This window comes from Carcharodon carcharias, chromosome 5, assembly GCF_017639515.1.
Source record: "Carcharodon carcharias isolate sCarCar2 chromosome 5, sCarCar2.pri, whole genome shotgun sequence".
Classification (NCBI taxonomy): Eukaryota; Metazoa; Chordata; class Chondrichthyes; order Lamniformes; family Lamnidae; genus Carcharodon; species Carcharodon carcharias.
The window spans coordinates 68402942-68423320 of NC_054471.1; the positions used below are offsets into that span (position 1 = coordinate 68402942).

Below are 20379 nucleotides of genomic sequence, written 5' to 3' on the forward strand. Positions count from 1 at the left end.
AGGTGGCATGAGAGTTTTTTTTAATACATATTTACCACATGAATACAGACACACTATATTATTTTTGATCTATTCATGTGCACTGAAAATCATAATTTTTGGAGGCTTTTGTAGCATGAAAACTAAAGTTATTGGCATGCCTCATGGTTGGCACACTTTTGATGGTTCCAGAGGAGATAGGGATATACCTTTATTGTTAAAGATATGCTTTGTTTCTATGCAATCTTTATGGAATGTGAGTTTCCACTTTTGTTCTGATCAATCTTTGGGAAATGGCTCAAGCTGCAGACTCACCTGGCACCACCACGACCCCACCTCCCCGCCCCCCACATTTCTATGCACTCTAAAAGGAGATTGGCCCAGATTACTCTCAACAGGGATAATCGAGATAGTTTAGGTGTACTTTAAAGAAGGAGCTGGATCAGAATAATTGGTCATGTTAGACTGATACATCTATGTCCATGTCCAAGTGCGCAACGATGTTCTTGGTACTAGTACCCACTAACAATTGTATGTGATAAAGCTCTACTCTCATTCCATTCTCTGTGACAGAGGATGCAGGTTTACAGGTTACTCTGCAAGGGAGGATGGCAGAAGTAGGCCTACATCCCAGGAAGGAGTTCTGGCAATGGGACAATGCCCAACAGTGCCGCATCTCCATGACCAAATGGTGTGTAGATCAGGGTGTCGTTAGTATCCTGTGTACATCTCTCCATGGCCTTGGAATCCATTAAAGTATCATTCACATTCAGGACCTCCTCATCTGAAGAGGGGTGGTATTCCTCATGCTCGTCCTGTTGTATCACATGTTCACCTTGCATGGCCAGGTTGTGCAGTGCATAGCAGACCATAACAATTTGTGATACCCTCTTTGGTGCATGCTGCAGAACCCTCCAAACTGGTCAAGGCAGTGGAAACTCATTTTAAGCAAGCCGATGGTGTGTTCAATTATAGTTCTGGTGGAGGCGTGAGCTTCATTGTACTGCTCTTCTACAGCAATCTGGGGGTGCCTCACTGATGTCATCAACCATGTCAGCAGTGGATAGCCCTTGTCATATAGGATCCAGCTATCAACCTGGACTGGAGCCTCAAAAAGCTCTGGGTCCTGTGAATGATATAAGCTGTATGAATCGTGACACCTCCTGGGAAAGAAGCACAGATTTGCATGATTCTTCTCCTGTGGTCCCAGAGGCAGGTTCAAGGAGTGAAAACCTTTGCAATTCACAGATGCAGGTGGCTGGGCCCAAGGTGCTCCAATAGGCAGGAGAGCAGTCGGTGATTCCCTGTACTCTTGGAAAACGAGCGATGGTACCAAAGAAAATTGGCATGATGGAAGAGGGCACTGATCACCTCCTTTATGCAACGGTGTGCGGCAGACTGTGAGATGCCACATACGTCACCCATTGCATCCTGAAATCCACTGCTGGCAAAGAAATTGAGTGTCACAGTCACCTTGTGGGCGGCTGGCACGGGGTCCCCATCAAATCCACATGGTCTTGATGAACAATCCCACATATCTGGGTGGCCATTTCCTGGAACATCCTCAGTCTTCTCTGATATGGCCTCTCAGACACCTGCAGATAGTTAGTCCTTGTCCCGAGGATGCACTGACATGCAAGTGCCCGTCTTCAACGATGCTGTGCCTGCAATGCTGCATCCTGACCAGCCTCCCCCTCAGATGCTGCCTGCTGTTAGCGTTGCAGCCTCTTTTTGACAGGCAAGAACTTTCCTTCACCGCATCCTCCCTCCTGCTCCCAAGGTTGCAGGAATAGAGGGTGAAGAAGTCCCATGGGTTTTGCAGCAATTGAATTGTGTTGAGATGGCAGACAATGAGATGAGAGCAGTGAGTACCTTAAGCCCTTACAATGTTCACCCAGCCAACTTCACCCAGCCAACATGGATCTTCTCCCACTTCAATCTGCATTCCTTGTGTACAAAAGTACATTTGAAGCAACCCCTGCAAAATGGTGCATGTTACCTTCCAAATCTGTTCCTGTACCCGCAACCCTCCTCCTGTCACCTTCAGGCTTGCCCCCATCACCCTTGACCCACCAAACATAACCTTGCAGTTTTCCTCCCCTTGCAGCTCCTTGAGCTTCCCCACATTACTCTGGACCCTATTACCATTCATCTGGATGTATCATCTCTCCCCCATTTGCCTATACCCATCACTAGTGAGATGCCTATTCTGATCCTAAACCCTCCCGACAGCATCATTACTGTTTTTGTCCGCTCCCATGCCCTGCCCTACGAGACCTTTGAAAACCCCACCATGACAAGAACCTGCCCCCCCGGCGAATCCGTCCCCCCCCCCCACCACCATAACTGTACCCTCTGACATCCAGCATCCTCAATTCAACCCACAGTGTTGACAGCATTTAGGCTCCCATTGATTTCACCTTTGCTGCTGTAACCAGCAACCACCACCAACCCCCAACCCCACCCCTCTGCCAACAAATGGTGCCACTACACCCAGGACACTAAACCCTTCCTCCTTCTGCACCTGCCTGCACCTGAACCCCAACCTCTGTCCTTTCTTTCATACCTCCATTGCATCTCCCTGCATTCTAAACTGCAACCTCTCTGTTGTGGCAAAAACCCTGCATCTCTGAACCCTAAATCTCTGCATCACAACTCACTGGCGGGAAATCAAAATTTTACCTGCTGCCGAGTTCCACACGCTATGCTTCCTGCTCTTGCAGGCTCCATAAAATTCCCCCATTTGTTGAGAATCAAGAAACAATAAAAGATACCATTGCACCACTGTGTTTATACTATGGACCACCAACCCATGGGAAAGACACAGAAGAGCAAATTTGCAAGATAATTACAAGAGGTGCAGAAACTGTTCAGTAGTTATAATGGGAAACTTTAATTATCTTAATATAAACTAGGATAGTAATAGTGCAAAGGGAAGAGAGGGTGAAAAGTTTCTGAAGTGTATTCAGGATAATTTTCTAGATCAGTATGCTTCTGGCCTATTATTGAAGGAGGCATTGCTGAACCTGGTTCTGTGGAATCAGCTGGGTTAAGTGGATCAAGTGTCACTAGGGGAATATTTAGCAGAAAGTGACCATAGCATCATAACGTTAAGGTTAGCAATGGAAAAGGACAAAGAACAATCGGATTAAAATTAATTAATTGCGGGAGGACCAATTTCAATGGGATGAGAACGGATCTAGCCCAGGTAAACTGGAATCAAAAATTGTCAGTCAAAACTGTAACATAACAATGGGCTGCCTTTAACGAGGAGATTGTTTGGGTACAGTCCAGGTACATTCCCACAGGGGGGAATGGTAGGCCAAACAAAGCCAGAGCACCACAGATAATTATGAGGTAGTGCATCTAGTTAGGAAAAATAGGGAGGTTGCTTATTACTTGGAAGGTACAAGTCTAGGCGGGTAGATGGACAAAGGGACCTTGGAGTACAAACACATCAATCACTAAAAGTTGCACCGTGGGTAAGGCCATAAAAAGCAAACCAATCACTCAGTTTTATTTCTAGAGGGATAGAATCGAAAAGTAAGGAGGTTGTGCTAAATCTAAACGGAACCTTAGTTTGACCGGACTTAAAGAGTACTGCATGCAGTTCTGGCCACCACATAATAAAAAGGATATCAAGGCAATGGAGAGGGTGTAGAGAGAATTTTCAAGGAAATGCATGCATTTAACAGAAAAGGATTTGTAGACTGGATCTCTTTTCTTTGACAAAAGGCTGAGGGATAACCTTATAATGTCTTTAAAATGATGATATGATTAGATACAGTGGATCCCCACCAATCACAGCAGCTCCACAGCCATTTAAAGCTCCATGGAGCATTCATTGGCTGGAGGCAGGACTTTCACCCCTCACTTGAGTACCAAGTCCCGCATTAGAGTGCTGCCAGCCAATCTGATTGGTTGGTAGCTCTGTAGTCCCAGCAGTACAGACTGGGGGCATTGGCCACTATTGGAACTACATCTCATCTTGCCAGTCTAAGTGCTGGGAACCCAGGGCTTGGCATGTAGGGCAGGTGGGGGGGCTCCTGGCAAGGAGGCCATTGAGGGGAGTCAGTGGGTGGGGGGGTGAGGGGTGGTGGTGGTGGTGCTACTTTAAGGTCCTCAATCGGGGAGAAGGCAGGTGGGCCACCCTAGGCCCCGTGTGAAATTGCAAAAAGGTCGGAGATGGTTGGACTGGCAGGCAGTGGGTAGGCCACCTGGGGAATATTACCCCACACCCACCCCGCCTGGCTGCAAACCTACTAGCAGGGGCCCGTACAATTCTGCCCAATGTTTCCTTTTTGGGGAAGGGCATTACTAGAGCCCATCAATATAAGATAGTCACCAAGAAATTCAGTAGGAAATTCAGAAGAAGCTTCTTTACCCAAAGAGTTGTAAGAAAGTGGAACTTGCTACCATAGGGAATGGTTGAAGCGAACAATATAGATGCATTTAAGGAGCAGCTAGATGAGGATAGGAGAAAGGAGGGAATAGAGGGTTACAATTATAGGTTTAGATGGGGAAAAAATCAGAAGAGGCTTGATTGGAGCATAAATATTGTCATTTACTGGTTGGGCTGAACGGCCCATTTTTGTGATATCTATCCCATGTAATCCTCCCTGGATGACAAAAGGGATGAAGAGTAAGATGAAGCAGGTAAAGGGTGCATATAACAGATGTCAGGTTGCTAATACAAGTGAAAGCCAGACAGAATGGTGAAAGTTCAGACAGGAACTGAAAAAAGAAATAAGAGCAGCAAAGAGAGACTGTGGAAAGAGACTGGCAGTTAACTTTACTTAAGAGTACTTTGCATCTGCCTTTACCAATGAAGAATATGCTGGGAAAAGGGCCAGAGGAAACTGATTTAAGGTGAATTGGCATAAGAACCAAAGGTGACATGAGGAAAAACCTTTTATACACACCAAGGCAAAGTGACAAGTTGGATCTAAAATTGCCTCAGAGGCAGGAAACAGAGGGTGATGGCAGAGGGATTTTTCTGTGACTGGAAGTCTGTTTCCAGTGGAATCTGCAGGGCTCGGTGCTGGGGCCCTTGCTGTTTGTGGTGTACATAAATGATTTGGACTTAAATATAGGGGGTATGATCAAGAAGTTCACGGATGACACGAAAATTGGTAGGGTAGTAAATAGTGAGGAGGATAACCATAAACTGCCGGAGGATATCAATGGACTGGTCAGGTGAGCAGAGCACTGGCAAATGGAATTCAACCTGGAAAAGTGTGAGGTAATGTATTTGGAGAGAGTTAACAACACAAGGGATTACACTATGAATGGTAGGGCCCTATAAAGTACTGAAGATCAGCGGGACCTTGGTGTGCATATCCACAGATCCCTGAAGGTAGCAGGGCATGTAGTAAAGTGGTTAAGAAGACATATGGGAAACTTGCCTTCATTAGCCAAGGCATAGAATATCAGAGCAGAGAGGTTATGCTGTAATGGCCACAACTGGAGTACTGCGTTCAGTTCTGATCACCACAGGATGTGAATGCACTGGAGAGGGTGCAGAGGAGATTTACCAGGATGCTGCCTGGGCTGGAATGTCTGAGCTATGAGGAAAGATCGGATAGGCTGGGGTTGTTTTCCTTGGAGCAGCAAAGGTTGAGAGGGGACCTAATAGAAGTATATAAGATTATGAGGGATATAGATAAGAAGGCATTTTTTCCATTAGTAGGGAGGTCAATAGTCAGGGGGCATAGATTTAAGGTAAGAGGTAGAAGGCTAAGAGGGGAGATGAGGAGAAAGTTTTTCACCCAGAGGGCAGTGAGAGTCTGGAACTCACTGCCTGAAAGAATGGTTGAGTCAGAAACTCTCGTGACATTTAAGAAGTATTTAGATATTCACTTGCGTTGCCATTCCCTCCAGGGCTATGGGCCAAGCACAAGTGAATATCTAAATGGGATTAGTGTAGTCAGATCTTTGTTGACAGGCGTGGACACGATGGGCCAAATGGCCTCCTTCTGTGCTGTAATCATCTATGAGTCTATATTACTAAAGCACTTGTGCAACATAAATAATTCCAGCCCTGTACCAGCTCCTGTCAATCAATGTACCAAAGCTTTCCTGACCCATTTTTTAACAGTGTGGAGCTTTTACTTAGGCACCCTTCCCTCACATTTCCTGGAAGTACTGTGCTTTGCTAGAATGAGTAATACACCCAGTTTACTAACTTTCAAAGCCCACCATGCAGTGCTAGCTGACTTGATCATGTTTTTATAGAAATAACTAAAAGGTGGCTTGTGATCAATTGACTTCACATGATAAATAATTGTAACAACATGATGGTTTATTGAAAAATCATGGTGGATATTGAAAAATAGTCATAGAATATTCAAGTTCAAATAAAGAGACTGTTTGTCAGTCCTAGAAGGGTATTCACAGCAACACTACTTTACAGCCAAATGCACATCAGTGCCATCTGCTCACGCACACTTTCACCAATCAATCACCCATTCAAGTAGAGAGAAAATTCAGCAATGAAAGGGACTGGGGGGACCGGTGTTGGGGCAAATGAAGGATATTACAGCTGTCATCTGATGCTGAATAAGCAAGATCCTTAGCTTAATCTACACAAAAACAGCACTGAAATCTTCTGGGAATCAATATTTTGCTTCTAAATGTAAACCAGTACCTAATGAGCAGGATTAGGAACCACACTACAGCTCATATGCTCTCTCCAAATACTGTCTGCTCTCGACTTATGGAAAGGAGGTAAACATTTTTTCTCTCCTTAAAGAGATGAAATGCTACTGATCATTTTTAGTAATTTTTTTTAGAACATTAAAATATTGCAGTTAATTATTAAATGGAAATGTGGACACAGTTTTGCATCCACATAACCAAATGATCATTCGGTAATGGAAAAGGAGCCACTTTTTTTTTCTTGTTCCTTGTAACAAAGGGCACTGGGACTAATTGCAGTAATGGCATTCTACCCAGAATGAAATTAACTAATTTAGCACTGATTACACAGAAGAGGACTAGAACATGCTTGATTGCTATGGTTTGCAGGCCACCTACATATTGAGCCATTTTAAATGCACTAAACTTTACATGAAAGAAAACACTGCCCTAACTTGACTTTAGCACTTCCTTATTAAGATAATGTAAATCATCCATGAACATAACCTTGTAGCACTGGTAAAACATTTCTAGATGAGATTTTACAGACTATAATTGAAAGGACACTGATGCCAGCTATGAAAATTTTGGATGACCACGGATCTACAGAAATAAACTGCACCGACACTGTGTGTAAAGAAATATTCTGTATTCACAAAACAGATTTCAGATTAGCTCAAGACAGAATTTGACCACTAATGTCAAGAATCAATTGATTTAGTTTTAGGTCAATATATTCCCACAGCTTTAACTAATGAATCATGATGCATTTTACATTTCTTTCTTTCCTCTGTTCTTGAAGACAACTTTCCCAATTAACAGTTCTGCACATTTGAACCAATAAGCGGAATTAAAATCCTGACCAAGTAAACAGGGAAAGAATAGGCTGGGAAGCAAACTATCAAGTTCCAGACGTCGGGTTAAAAGCACAGAATTCACCTAGTGGTGGGTTGGAAGCAGGGTGGCATTGCCAACAGCACATGATGAGAAACTAATTGTAATGGATTTGCATGCAATGAATACTCATTAAAACACAAGTTTTTGCAATTGAACACTAACTTTACAATTAAACTGGAGGTGCACGGGAAACACAAACGTTCACCTTCATGACTGGTTAAAGCTGGCGTGGAGCAGGTGGGGCGGTCTTCCAGATAGAAACTGAGCAAGCTGGAGCTGTCTGTCACTACTTTGAGAGTTTCTGGAAGAAGGGAGAGGAGGGTGAGAAGTGTCGCAGGGCAGGCCGAGGCTGATCAAGAAAAGGTCAAGGTTGACCGAGGGAAGGGTCAAGGGTGACCGAGAGTCAAAAAGGGAGGGTTGAGGGTGAACAAGGGAGGGCCTAGGGACATTGGAGCAAGACCAGGCTGTGGCTGAAGAAACAAGGCTGTGGCCCAAAAACATTTAGGTAGCAGTACAGGTGTGCTCGAAAAATACCAGGGTGTGGCTGAAGATGACCATTTGTTCCTCCGTCCAAGGTTCTGTTTGAGGGCAAGGCCACCAATGGAGGACACACCATTAAAGTTTCTGCTTTCTGTTCACTTTCTGATGCAAAAATGGGTCTCATTCATTCAAGGGTTCCTGGAGAGTAGGCAGAGGAGGAGAGGCAGAAACAAATGATGGCATTGGATCAGTTGCAACAGCAACAAGGGGCACCACCAGACATTGAGGTGGATCAAGATAGTGGCAAACAGTAGCCAGTGTGACAACAAGCAGTGGATAGTCCTAGAGTTTACTGCAAACACCTGAACTACCTGCAAACGACTGACAGGCAATGCCAAAGATGGCTCAAAATGTCTCAGGAGGCAGTCACATACTGTGTGCTCTCCTTAGGCACCCCTTTGGACTGGGAGTGAACCCAATGCAAGTGACTTGCATTGACCAGCAGCTCCTTCCAGGGTTCCACGGAAGACATGCCCCCCACTGCACATTGCCGCTATAGTGAGGTCACCAAGATGCTATTTAAAAAGGCCAGAGACTTTGGCCAGGCCTCTGCATATTTTATTGGCTGGCCGCTATGTAATCGCAGTCAGACAGCCTTTCCCGCCCACTTCTGGGTCCGCTGTCGGGAACCGCACCAGAAGAACTAAATTCCGCCCAATATATTTGCATCAGCTTTGGAACAATAAAGAAGCATCAAAACAAGTCAGATTCTGTTGGCATCCAACAAAACACATATGAACCTTCCAGCATGGGTTACAGGAAAGTAATCAGGAATGAGACCCCGGACTGATTTTCCCCTTAACCTGGGGAACTGAGGCAACAGTAATAACTGTACTGCCACCTAAGATTAAATCAGCTAATGTTACGCAGGCCAGAATTTGAATCCAGGATCTTTCCGTCCGAATGGTTTAGAAATGCACAAGATGGCACCTTGATTGACTAATCCATGGAGAAATGTAACATAATTTTTAATTATTTACTAAAAAAATGGCAATAGTCTACCACAATTGATAAAGAGGTGCAGCCAATGCTGATGGCATGTACTAATTCCCTTTTCCTGACAGAAAGCTTGGATGCTAATTCTATCTTTTACCATCCTCCTCTTATGCTTTCCCTTCATATGTTCAGACTGGAAGTGCTTTCAGTGGAAAGAAATTACTGCTTCCCAAATTTACCCAACCTTTTCCCTTACCAAAAACATTTTTCTGGTAAGGCTGGGTATCAAAATTTGAACACTTCAAAGTCACTCCGGTTTTCAAAACTCTGGATGAGCTACCAGCATTTAAAATGAATGAATAGAAACAAAAAATATGTTTAAGATGTTGGTCACTTTCAATTTGTCAAAAAGCATGGTTGAGTTGTCATTTACAATGCAGTCAATTCAACATTCTAAAATAGTCTTTTATACAAATAATCTCCAAATGCACATTAATTAGAGCTAGAAAAATGCAACAAATTAGATTCTAATGTCTTTTTCCTACAGCAGTACTACATTATGAACTGAATTACATCAGGGAACAAAAAATTGCATTTACCGTAGTATTATAAAAGATCAAGTGGAAAGATGCAATTGCACGCACAAGATTATGGTTATCAAATCACTGGTACTAATGATAGAAATCTAATACATAACCACTTTCCCTTTTACATAAACATTACAGTAGTGCGGCCCATCAGGGTTCTGAATGCAGCTTGTGAGACATTTTGTTGACCGTTGCCCACGCGCAGCACTGCCAGATTCCGCTGGCTTCCATCTGTGTAGTTTTTTTCCAACTGGTGTTACTAAAGCGATACATATGCAAAGCAAGGGCATGTGAAGTGAGGTGTGTGCTGACTGTGCACGACATTGTGAGAGCCGTACGCTCCTTCTGCATCCAAAGTGCTGTTATGGTTCAATCGGCACGTCCTGCAAATTCTAGGTACGCAAGCGCAGTTAGTAAAATTACCCTATCCTAGTGCATACCTAGAATTTGTGGACATGGGAGGTTGAGCTTTTTTATGTTACTTTTGCCAGTAATTTAATTTGCCCCTAATTATATAACGGATCACTTTGTCTTGAAGTGGTGTGATAAAGAAGTAGAACCAAGTGCAAAATCAAAAAGTACAGAGGAAGAAATAGCCAAAAAGAGGAAAAGCGGTGACAAGGGCAGAATGGTAAAAGAGAGTTAGGAGCTGGATTATTTTGTTGTTGAACAGAAACAGGGGCCATTTTGCTTAATTTGCACATCCCGGAGGTCCTAATCTAAGAAAGCTTGTGGAGAACAGATCCAACCAGAAGTCACACTGAGTATGATGTAAGTGAAGTGTAAATATTTCTTTGGTTTTTACCATTTGAAGCTGATGACAGTTCTATTAATATATGAATGAGTAAGCATTTTCTACAACTCGTTAAGAAATATTCGGCTTGTATTAACTGTATGTAATCTTATTCACAGGGTCATGGTTAGTGCACATGCCCGATTTCAACCTTGCGGCTCATTGAGATGAAGGAGGGGCCACTCATGCGACCCACTCGCTAGCCTAGATTACCCATCACTGAATCAAATACTGTGAAGTTTTTTTTAAAAGAGCAAGCTGAGGCTATAAAATTACAGGCAGTTGTTTATTGTGCATCAGTTGATTTCCTAACTGCCAAGAGGCGGCATCATTAACTCCTCCCCCACTAGGTCGGCTCCCACTGTGCTTATCACTTTTTTCTTATTATCACTGACTTCCTGAAATGAATTATGACATCCCATTCATTTTAACAAGTTTGTCTATTCAGGAGGAAAGCAAAAGTAAATGTACATCTACATAAAAACAGTGTTTGAAAAAAAAATCCAGAGTAACAGCTTCCTTTGCAAGTGTGAGTTTGATGTCTGATGATAAATTGAAAATGAATGTATTAACAAAATGCAAAATGTTCCATTCTTTAATGGCACAAAAATAATCTACAGCACATAATACAACATAGAAATTTTAAATACCACTACAAATGGAATTCTCTACTAATGGATATTTGCCTCAACACTATGGATTAGCACTTGGCTAGACTAGCTGTGAGGGGGATGTGGGTGGGGGGTGGGGGTGTGGTGGGGGGGGTATCTTAAAACAGAAAAGCAAATACGGTTGTTAATGTATGTGGTACAATTTCATTGGATGATAAATCAATGTTTTTCTGAATATTCCTGCTGTTAAATGTGTGCAATAGTGTGTAGTAGTGAGATATTACTATGTTTCTATATACTATACAGAATAATACCCCTGTGATGCATCCCAAAGCTGTAGTACAACCTATGATTATGATGAGCTGAATAAACTGCTCAGATTATGTTACAATCTCAACCTCTTGATATGCTGCTATTGTTCTTTGTTCATTAAATATGATAATAAAGAAAATGTGATGATTTTGATTGTTGGTTGCTAGCGAGGCATGAAAGAGTGCTTGGATGCAAATGGGAAAATCACATAGTCAAATGATTTTTCCAGCAATCTTGGTACTTAACAATCTAGCTAACTCTGTATTTAAACTTTTTGATACAAGGGACAAAGTTTCAAGTGAGAATGCTTATCTGGAGCTGCATTTCGCAAGGAGTTGAAGCAATGAGTGAACCTCTACCACTTATATTTGCTTCAGACTCGGGTCGACATAGAGCACTGAGGGACAGCTGCAGCTCGTGTTCCTGCCACGAACAGGACAGGCTTATATACTAGCAAACAAACTAGATAGTGCATCATTTTAATATACCACAGAAGAGTTATTTTCCTAGTAAATTGCAATAGATTGAAAAAGTAGGAGAAAGACATGCAGATAGATGATGGGGTGAAACTGGTCTACGTCAGCAATTCAAAACACACATAAGCGAATTGGCAGTCAATTTTCCCCCATTCTTGAACTGCTTTCTACTGAAGCTCACAGAATGACAACTCAAACTCTTTTTGAAGAATCATTTCCTAGTCTTACTGTCATTTTTATTTGGTTTTAAATGAAAAAATTGGCAATATTTTTCAAGTTAACGAAAGATAAAAGCTGGTGCAATGAAAAATTGGTTAACAGTTCACTATGAGTCCATTTTGTACTGCTGATGAAGTGAAAGCATGGGTAAAAGCCCATTACAACACCCTAATTGTAATTCTGCAATTGCTTTACAACAGTATAACAATTGAAAAATCTACATTTCACAATATCCAAAAAACAATTTCATCTGACATGAATACACTATTTTAATTTTCTATCAATTGGGGCTGCTCTAAATTGCCTAATATATTAATGTACAATTCCAAAAGCCTCCATATTTCTATGCAAATCAAATGTAAAAGTGTGCTCAAAAGAAAACGCCGTTAATGGTGGAACAGGCTCAAGGGGCTGAATGGCCTAATCCTGTTCCTATAGATGTGCTCCAATCGTACTCATGTCACTGTGTTGTGCTTTTGAATTAAAGCTATCAAAAGAACAGATTGCCATAGGAACACTTATCAGTTGCATACTTTGAAAAATAGTTTCAATCAAAGCAGATACTTTTTGAAATCCACACTGTATTCCCTTACCAGTTAATCAAGTGAGGCCATAAATGTTAAGAATGTTGTTACTGTGCATGCCGCATGGATGAAACAGACAAGAAGATATCATTGTTTCACATTAACCTAATTAGTAAAAATATAACACGCCATTTTTAAAAAAGCATCACAACTGAAAGTGAAGATAAAAATTAACACAAAATATTTAAAATGAAAAACTGGGTCATAATTCCACAAAACCGACTATTTCTCCAAAATATAATAAGTTTGAAACTAAAAACTGGATGTGATTTCTCATGATAGTAATGGCTATTAACAAAACAAACGGGATCATGGACACTGTCCTATTTATCTAACCATTATTTGTTTCTAAGGTTTTGTGACCTAAATATTTCCAGGAGCTATATAGGACAAGTCTAAAGGATGAAATTACACCCTTTCTTAATGAATCTCTGTTTGGAAATCTACACCATTGTGCTAAAAGCGTTTTTCTAACAATAAAACTTTTCTGTAAACATGGATTACTGATAAATAAAACGCACCAACCTGTATATTTTGTGATCCTTCACAGTTAGAGTGACGACTGTCACTGAATAAACAACATGATCAAATTTTAAGAAAAAAAAAATTAAAAAGCCCTTTTAAGAAAATCTGGAAAGTGAAGTTTTATAACGAGTCATACTCTGTTCCTGCTAAAATTACCAAAATTGTAAATTTTGATATTATTATTTCTTAATCACTGAACATGAAAACTTTAACTCAATACAAGTTAAGCCACCAATCATTCACACTGGCAGACAAGTAAATAATTCACTACATTTCATTATGTGTGCAGCAAGTGAATTTGCCAACTAGATCATTTCATAGTATGGAAGGATTTTTCCTCAGATAACTTACTTGGACAGAGGTGCAAATTGGAATGTACACAAGCAATGATCAGTTATTTGCCATGCAAATGCCAAGTAACCAATAGTTCTATCAGAGTGAGAATATTGCAGAATTTTAAAATTTCTTATGAGTGCATTGGCATGAGTAAAATTGGTGTAACTTGTTCTTCTATGGAGAAATATCTCAACTTCACTTAACATCTTTTTTCCTGCCAACTGACCATGCATGGAATCTCACAGACATGAACCCATACTTCTGTAACTTGAGCTTCAGATTTCTTAATAATGCAACTAGCTTTTATATATCTTTATGTAACCTGGTGCTAATTTGCTTACAACAGGGAGAGGCTCATGCTCAATTGGATTCAATTCAAAAAAGGTAAATTTTGGAGGAAAAAAACAAATCTGAACAACATCAATTTGAATCAATTCAGATTCAGAATTAGCAACAGTGAAAATACTAAATTCACAGAAACTAATAATCTTCTAATGTAATTGCTTAAACTTACAAAACATTGAGAAAATGTGTTATTGTTCACGAATGATATATCCTCTTTATTAGAACAGGATTTCCTTCTGCATTTGAAGCTCTACATATAAATTTGAATGTTATTGCAATGTTGCACCACCAACGTCATGCACCCATTATGTCTACACCTGAGATACGATACCCTTCTTGCTTTTCATTACAAATGGCTTACTCATCCATGTAATCTATTGACCTCAATTTCAGGACAAGTTTTTTTGGGACAAGAAAAGCGGCAACTAATGGAAGAAAACTACTCTGCTCTGTATATCTGATGGTTGAGGGGACAATCTGTTTTCTGTGGAGTAAGCAGTCACCTGCTGACTTTTAACTTGCATGCCCCACACATACCTAAACACTAATGGGCCAAAACACAGGGGTGGCTAAATCAACACTTATAATTCATCCTCAACAGTCTCTATTTATGACATAATTTGAAATAAACAAGAAAACACTGCTGTGAAGAAGAGTAGTTAGTGTACTCAAATTTTAAACAAAGTTCTAGTTGATGTCAACATTGCCAGAATATCATGTTTAAGAAGATAATGGAAAACAACTAACAGCTGCACTATTGTGGAATTATCATTAAAAATTTTCTGTATGGTGCATTTGGCATAGTGAAGACAAGATGTGGTTGAGGGCAGGGGAGGTGGTAGATATCATTATACTTTTACTGTCGTTGAAGAATAAAGAACAGTAGTATAATTGTTAAGACAGTGTGATCTTTATATGTGACTATTATTAATCAGAAACTGCAGCCAACAAGTGCTTCTATTAGCTTTGTGGTGACTACAGTATTCACACATACAGTAGTTCAACTGTTACATAAACAGCTGGTTACAAAACATTAAGACTCATTTGACAACACAAATCCTGCCTTAGCAAATTCCTGAATGATTGCAAGCTGTATATCGGAGAACATTATAGTGTTATTGGTGCTGAGCAAGCAACAGGCTGTGGTTTCCACCATCAATATCATATGTAATATAGCTACAAATGGTTTAACTAATATTGTAAGTATTTTTTAAAAATGCACACATTTGTTTAATCCAATGATCGAAGTAAAAAGTAACAGTCTTGTTTAACTACAGTAAGTTGTCATGCAACAAATGTTATGTAAAATAAAAAAATCCATCCTGTATGGAACTGCTAATGCTATATTAAAATTAATATATCTTTATTTTTTGTTAGCATCCACTCATGCATAACTGGGGGCTCAAACATTGATAAACAGAGATGGTTTGATTTCAATTATCATATCCAGATATGCATTAGATTTGCTTTGTAGCAAATTATCCTGAACAGTTCATATTACTCTCTCTCTCGCAGCACCGATATGTAATCGCTGCAATGTGCAAGATCTATATTAAGAGAATAAGATTTTAGCAACTGAAATAGTTACACAATTAGGAATGTATCAACTCTTAGTTTTTCTTTAAGCTGCCAAATTTCTGAGTAGGTACATATCCTTGGTCAAAGAGTTTAAAAAGCTTGTTAGAATATGTTATCAAACAAACTAAGGCAAAAAAGAGATTAGAATTTCAATTGCTTCAAACTCCACTGAAATTTCACAGCAAAATCATCTTTATGCCAGTGCTCTTTGGCTTGATCTTCCCATTCAGGCTTAATTGCAGTTTATCAAAACATTAACAAGAAACTAATGCAACAGTGTTCCAAATTTCTATTAATTTTGCATTAAGAATCCAAAAGGCATCACAAACATTTCCAACCAAGCAGCATCTTTTTTTTAAAAGAAAAATTGCATTCTAAAAATGTAAGTTATAATCCTGAAAAATATATCTCATCTAATTGAATACATTTTGATAAGGAAAGGGCAACAGCTTGATTGATAATAAAAAAGTCAAATGTCAGTAAAAATGACATTTGTTAGTTAATGGACAAGCAGTACCAACACCAAAAATAATGGCTTTGAGAAATTACCAGGGTTATTTCCTTTTTTATTTTTAAAAATGCATTACATGCAGACATGTTCCATTCAAAGATATTTACATCTAGACAAAAAAACACTTCCGTGATTTCCCTCAGATTATTTTTTCCCTAAACTATAAATGATAAACAAACTAATTTTACAATCCCAGTTGGATTTTGGAAAAAAAAACTGAAAAATCGAAATCATTAACTTATGTTTATAGCTAAAGCTTCCACAATGACATTCTATGAAACCCTTTCAAATATTTTTCTTTTTCAACATGAAATAATCATTGTAAAAAAATTGATTTATATTGTAATTCACTCACCGATCGTTCATTTAAGTCCTGTGGGTCTTCCATGTGGGTGGTTCCTTGATTTCCTCTCTTTTTAATTTGCAGAAGCTTTTGCTGCCCCTCCAGGTTATAGTATGCTTGCTGAAAGAAAACCAGACTGCATTTGCTTCTACTCTTTACGTGCAACATTGCTTTAATCGAAACATTTAAAAGGCACATGAGGTATTGGAGTTGTTTCTTTTTCGAAAAAGGATGTGCCACATATTATACCACTGATTAGTGTGGAAACATTTGAAATTGTGGTCTCATTTGGTAATGTAACTACCTAAAATGTGGCACAAAGTAGCTGGTCTGAAGTTACTTTAAAAAAATGTGTAAGCAGTTCCTGTAAAAACAACCACAAAGCCAGTTCCTGAGAAAATAACATTGGAAATAAAGTTTTAGAATACAGAGCAAAACACTCAATATGCATTTAGTGACAACCCCTCCTAACTGCAATCGGTTTGGTATTCTAGCAGAAAAGGTTCTTATCCAATTACCAATCTGCAATCCCTTCTCAAAGGCACAATAAATTCCTTTAGGATTATACGAAATACACATAATGATAGAGAACAGGCTGCTTCTCGTAACGTGCAAAATGATAGGCACTAACCTAATTATGTCAGGCTGATTAAGTAAGCTGCATGCTGTGGGAAATAGGAGGGTAATAGGAACGGCAAGCTGCTAATAAAATCATTGCCCCAGTTTAATGAAGATTACATATTTCAGCTACATCATTTTATCTACAAAAATGAAAATATATTTTGATGGTGCACTTATACAATATTATTATGGTAAGTGAGTAAAGCAGTTTTCTTTCTCATTTTTTCCCGGCAGTCTTAAAGTGTTCAGTTGCTGGCTCAAGGTTTCAAATGACAAAACTAACCCACTGTGACAGTTGCAGGGGGCCAATTAGCACCTTTCAAGCTGTCTTGACACTACATGTGCAACACACTTGATGTCCATTGATGCACTTTTGCTTCAACCATTTGATTTATTTCCCGTCCCTCCTTAAATATACCTGAAATAAGTATTAGTATATTACATTTTCATACTGTCCGTTTCAAGTTTTTTTTATAACAACCCACTTCTGAATGAGTAGGTCATTGTTCAATGGCACTGCATTTACTGCAGCAATATCAAATATCAGTGATGGAAGCAGAGTGCACTCACGTTGTTATCTACTCGCGCTTGCTTTTACTTATTTAGGAATGTTCCGTAGATAAGCTTAATTTAAAGGACTGCCACATATGGCATAATTTCAAATCCCCTAAATAGTTTATAAATGCAATGCAAGCATGTTTACATAAGTTCTTCACAAGGAAAAATAACATTGTTCAAAAACATTTCAAATGGTGAACATCTAGAGGACAATATTTCTCTATAAAATGGATCACATGATTGAATCTCCTGAATACATGAAGAATACCCAAGTACTGAACAGATACAAACTCAACCAATTAAGGTCAAACATGTTATCACAAATGAACTCTAGCCTTTTATCAGCTATCTGTATTTGCTTTTATGGGTAAAAATATTTTGAGTACCTATTCTATGCTGTCAACATTAAAAATAAAACAATTATTTCATGCAAAGCCTTCCACAGCCTGGAGTACATGACTTGGGAGAGGGCTTCAGTGCAGTACAATTGCAGCACAGCATTGTCAGAAGTGCCCACTTTGAGATGAGTTGCAAAGTTACCTGCTTAGTAGATATATTTAAAAGAAGAAAAGGAAGTTTTCTTAGTACATCAATCAATAAAGCTCCCTCAACCAATAACACCAAAAATAAAGTTGTCTTGTCATTCACACCTTTTTGCTTTTTAGACCTGGGTCTGTGTGAATTAGCCTTCATAATAACATTGACTGGGATTTTACAGGCCCTCAAGCAACTTGCTGGGAGATAGGGGGCAAATGTTTGGTTGGGATGGAGTGACCATTACCTTCCTGCTGCCACTGGTGGGAAGGCTGGCTGATGGCCCTCTCACCTTGGCCAACTGAGGGCCACCTAAGGGCCTCTTCGTGCCACTGCTGGTATTTTACCAGCAGTTGGTGGGCACTTTGCCACATGGGGAGCCTGCCAGGTACACCTTGGCAGAATCCCTGCAGACTCGGGAGTGGGGGGCCTCCTGATCAGGCTTGTGCTGGCCCATGGAGGTGGTAAGGATCACCCTCTCATTAACACCAACCCTTATCCTCATCAACGAATACTCCCCCACCACCCCCGCCCCCCTCCCCCCCACTCCCCCCCGCCTTCCCCCTTTGCAAGTGACTGTCTGAATGGTCCCAGAGAACCTGACCTCATTTACAGGTTCTGGGTCCTCCTCCATTGATGCTGCTGCTGCCTGATTGCAGTCCCAGCAATGGGCACTGCTCTCCCTGACATTGCTGGAAATGAAGAGCTTCCAATCATCCAATTGACAGGCTGCTCTTGGGGACAGGACTTTGTCCTTAGAAGGGTTGGCAGCCACAATGTCGGTCAGTTAATTGCCTGCTACACATAAAATCAGGTCAGGGCTCCAATAACCAGCTGAGGTGATATTGCCCCTGACTTTCCGACAGTGGGCGAGGCCACCACCACCCATAAAATCTCAGCCATTGACTGCTCTTCAAAAATAATAAGGTGACTGTAATGTGCTTCAGATGTCACTAATGGCAAGATCAATATTATACAATATGTGGTAACTCTTACTTTTACAATACCTCACATTTAACCTGCAGCACCATGTAAGTAATCTGCAGAAATGTAGTAGAGAGAAAAAAAATTGGCATTGTTCAATGCATTATTTTCCCAAATATTCTGATAAGAAGGTTGCATTTGTGTCCTTTCCCATCAGAATTCATTTAAATAGTAAAACAAAATGCATTTAACTAAAGCATATAATTGTTGATTGCATTTAAAAATGCTGTAAAATGACAGTTACATTTATTATATTTTAGGAAGTGTCCTTGATTCTTTGACTTAATTTTCCAACCTTATTCATATTTGATGTGTTTTTATTTATAATTCTGATAGTTGTGAAGTCAATCTAAATTCTTACTACCATTGCAGTAACTATACTTAGACTTTGAGTGCTTTACCAGCTTTAGTTAAAAAAAGATTGCTGTGGAGGCAATGTAAAGCAAATAATAACTATATGGAGCAATATGGAAAACCTACTTTAACATAAACTGCAATATCAGCAGTGACCATTTCTATATTTTAAAATTCAGTCATGACAATTTTCATCAGCCTACTGCTCTCTTCACAGTGGAAAATGGTAAGTAGGCAGGCAATTATTTTTTTAAATCCTAAATTGGTCACCCGAAGCCATCTTGAGCAGGCCTTGGAAAAGGCCTTATTAAAATATACAAACCAAGATTTAAGGCAGGTTGCGGTCTTCAGGTATCAAAGGATGGGCATAGGAAATAGAAGCAGGAGTTGACCATTTGGCCCCTTGAATCTTCTCCACCATTCAACTAGATCATCTTGAGGTCATCTACCTCAAAACCATTTTCCCGCACTATCCCCATATCCCTCAATATCTTTAATATCTAGAAATCTATCAATCTCTGTCTTGAATATACACAATGAGCCTCTAGAGCCCCCAAGTGTAGAGAATTCCAAAGATTCATCACCCTCTGAGTGAAGAAATTCCTCCTCGTCTCAATGCTAAATGACCTATCTCTTATTCTGAGACTGTGTCCCCTGGTTCTAGATCCCCCTCGCACCCGCCACAACCTAGTCAGGGGAAACATCCTTCCAGCATCTAGCCTGTTGAGCCCTGTAAGAAATTTGTATGCTGCAATGAGATCACCTCTCATTTTTCTAAACTGTAGAGAATATAGGTCCAGTCTCCTTAATCTCTCTTCATAGGACAATCCCACATTTTCCACACTAGGATTTCTGTAAAACTTAAGGAGGGGGAGGGGATGATGTAGTGGTATTGTCACTGGACTAGTATTCCAGAGACCCAGGGTAATGCTCTGGGGACCTGGTTCAAATCCCACCCTGGCAGATGGGGGAATTTGATTTCAATAAAAATCTGGAATCAAAAGTCTAATGAGGACCATGAAACCATTTTAAAAACCTATCTGGTTCACTAAGGAAATCTGCTGTCCTACACCTGACTCCAATCCCACAGCAATGTTGACTCTTAAATGCCCTCTGAACT

At 40.1% G+C, this 20379-nt stretch overlaps 1 protein-coding gene across 3 annotated transcripts in view; it reads right to left on the reverse strand.

The window, feature by feature from the left end:
- The window catches only part of eya4 (EYA transcriptional coactivator and phosphatase 4), a 467229-nt gene that overhangs the window by 420537 nt on the left and 26313 nt on the right, over positions 1-20379 (reverse strand). For all 3 annotated transcript variants that reach the window (XM_041188541.1, XM_041188542.1, XM_041188548.1), the window contains exon 2: positions 16221-16328. In XM_041188541.1, the coding sequence (XP_041044475.1) occupies positions 16221-16253 (33 nt within the window). In that variant the 5' untranslated portion in view covers positions 16254-16328. The remainder of the gene's footprint in view (positions 1-16220; positions 16329-20379) is intronic.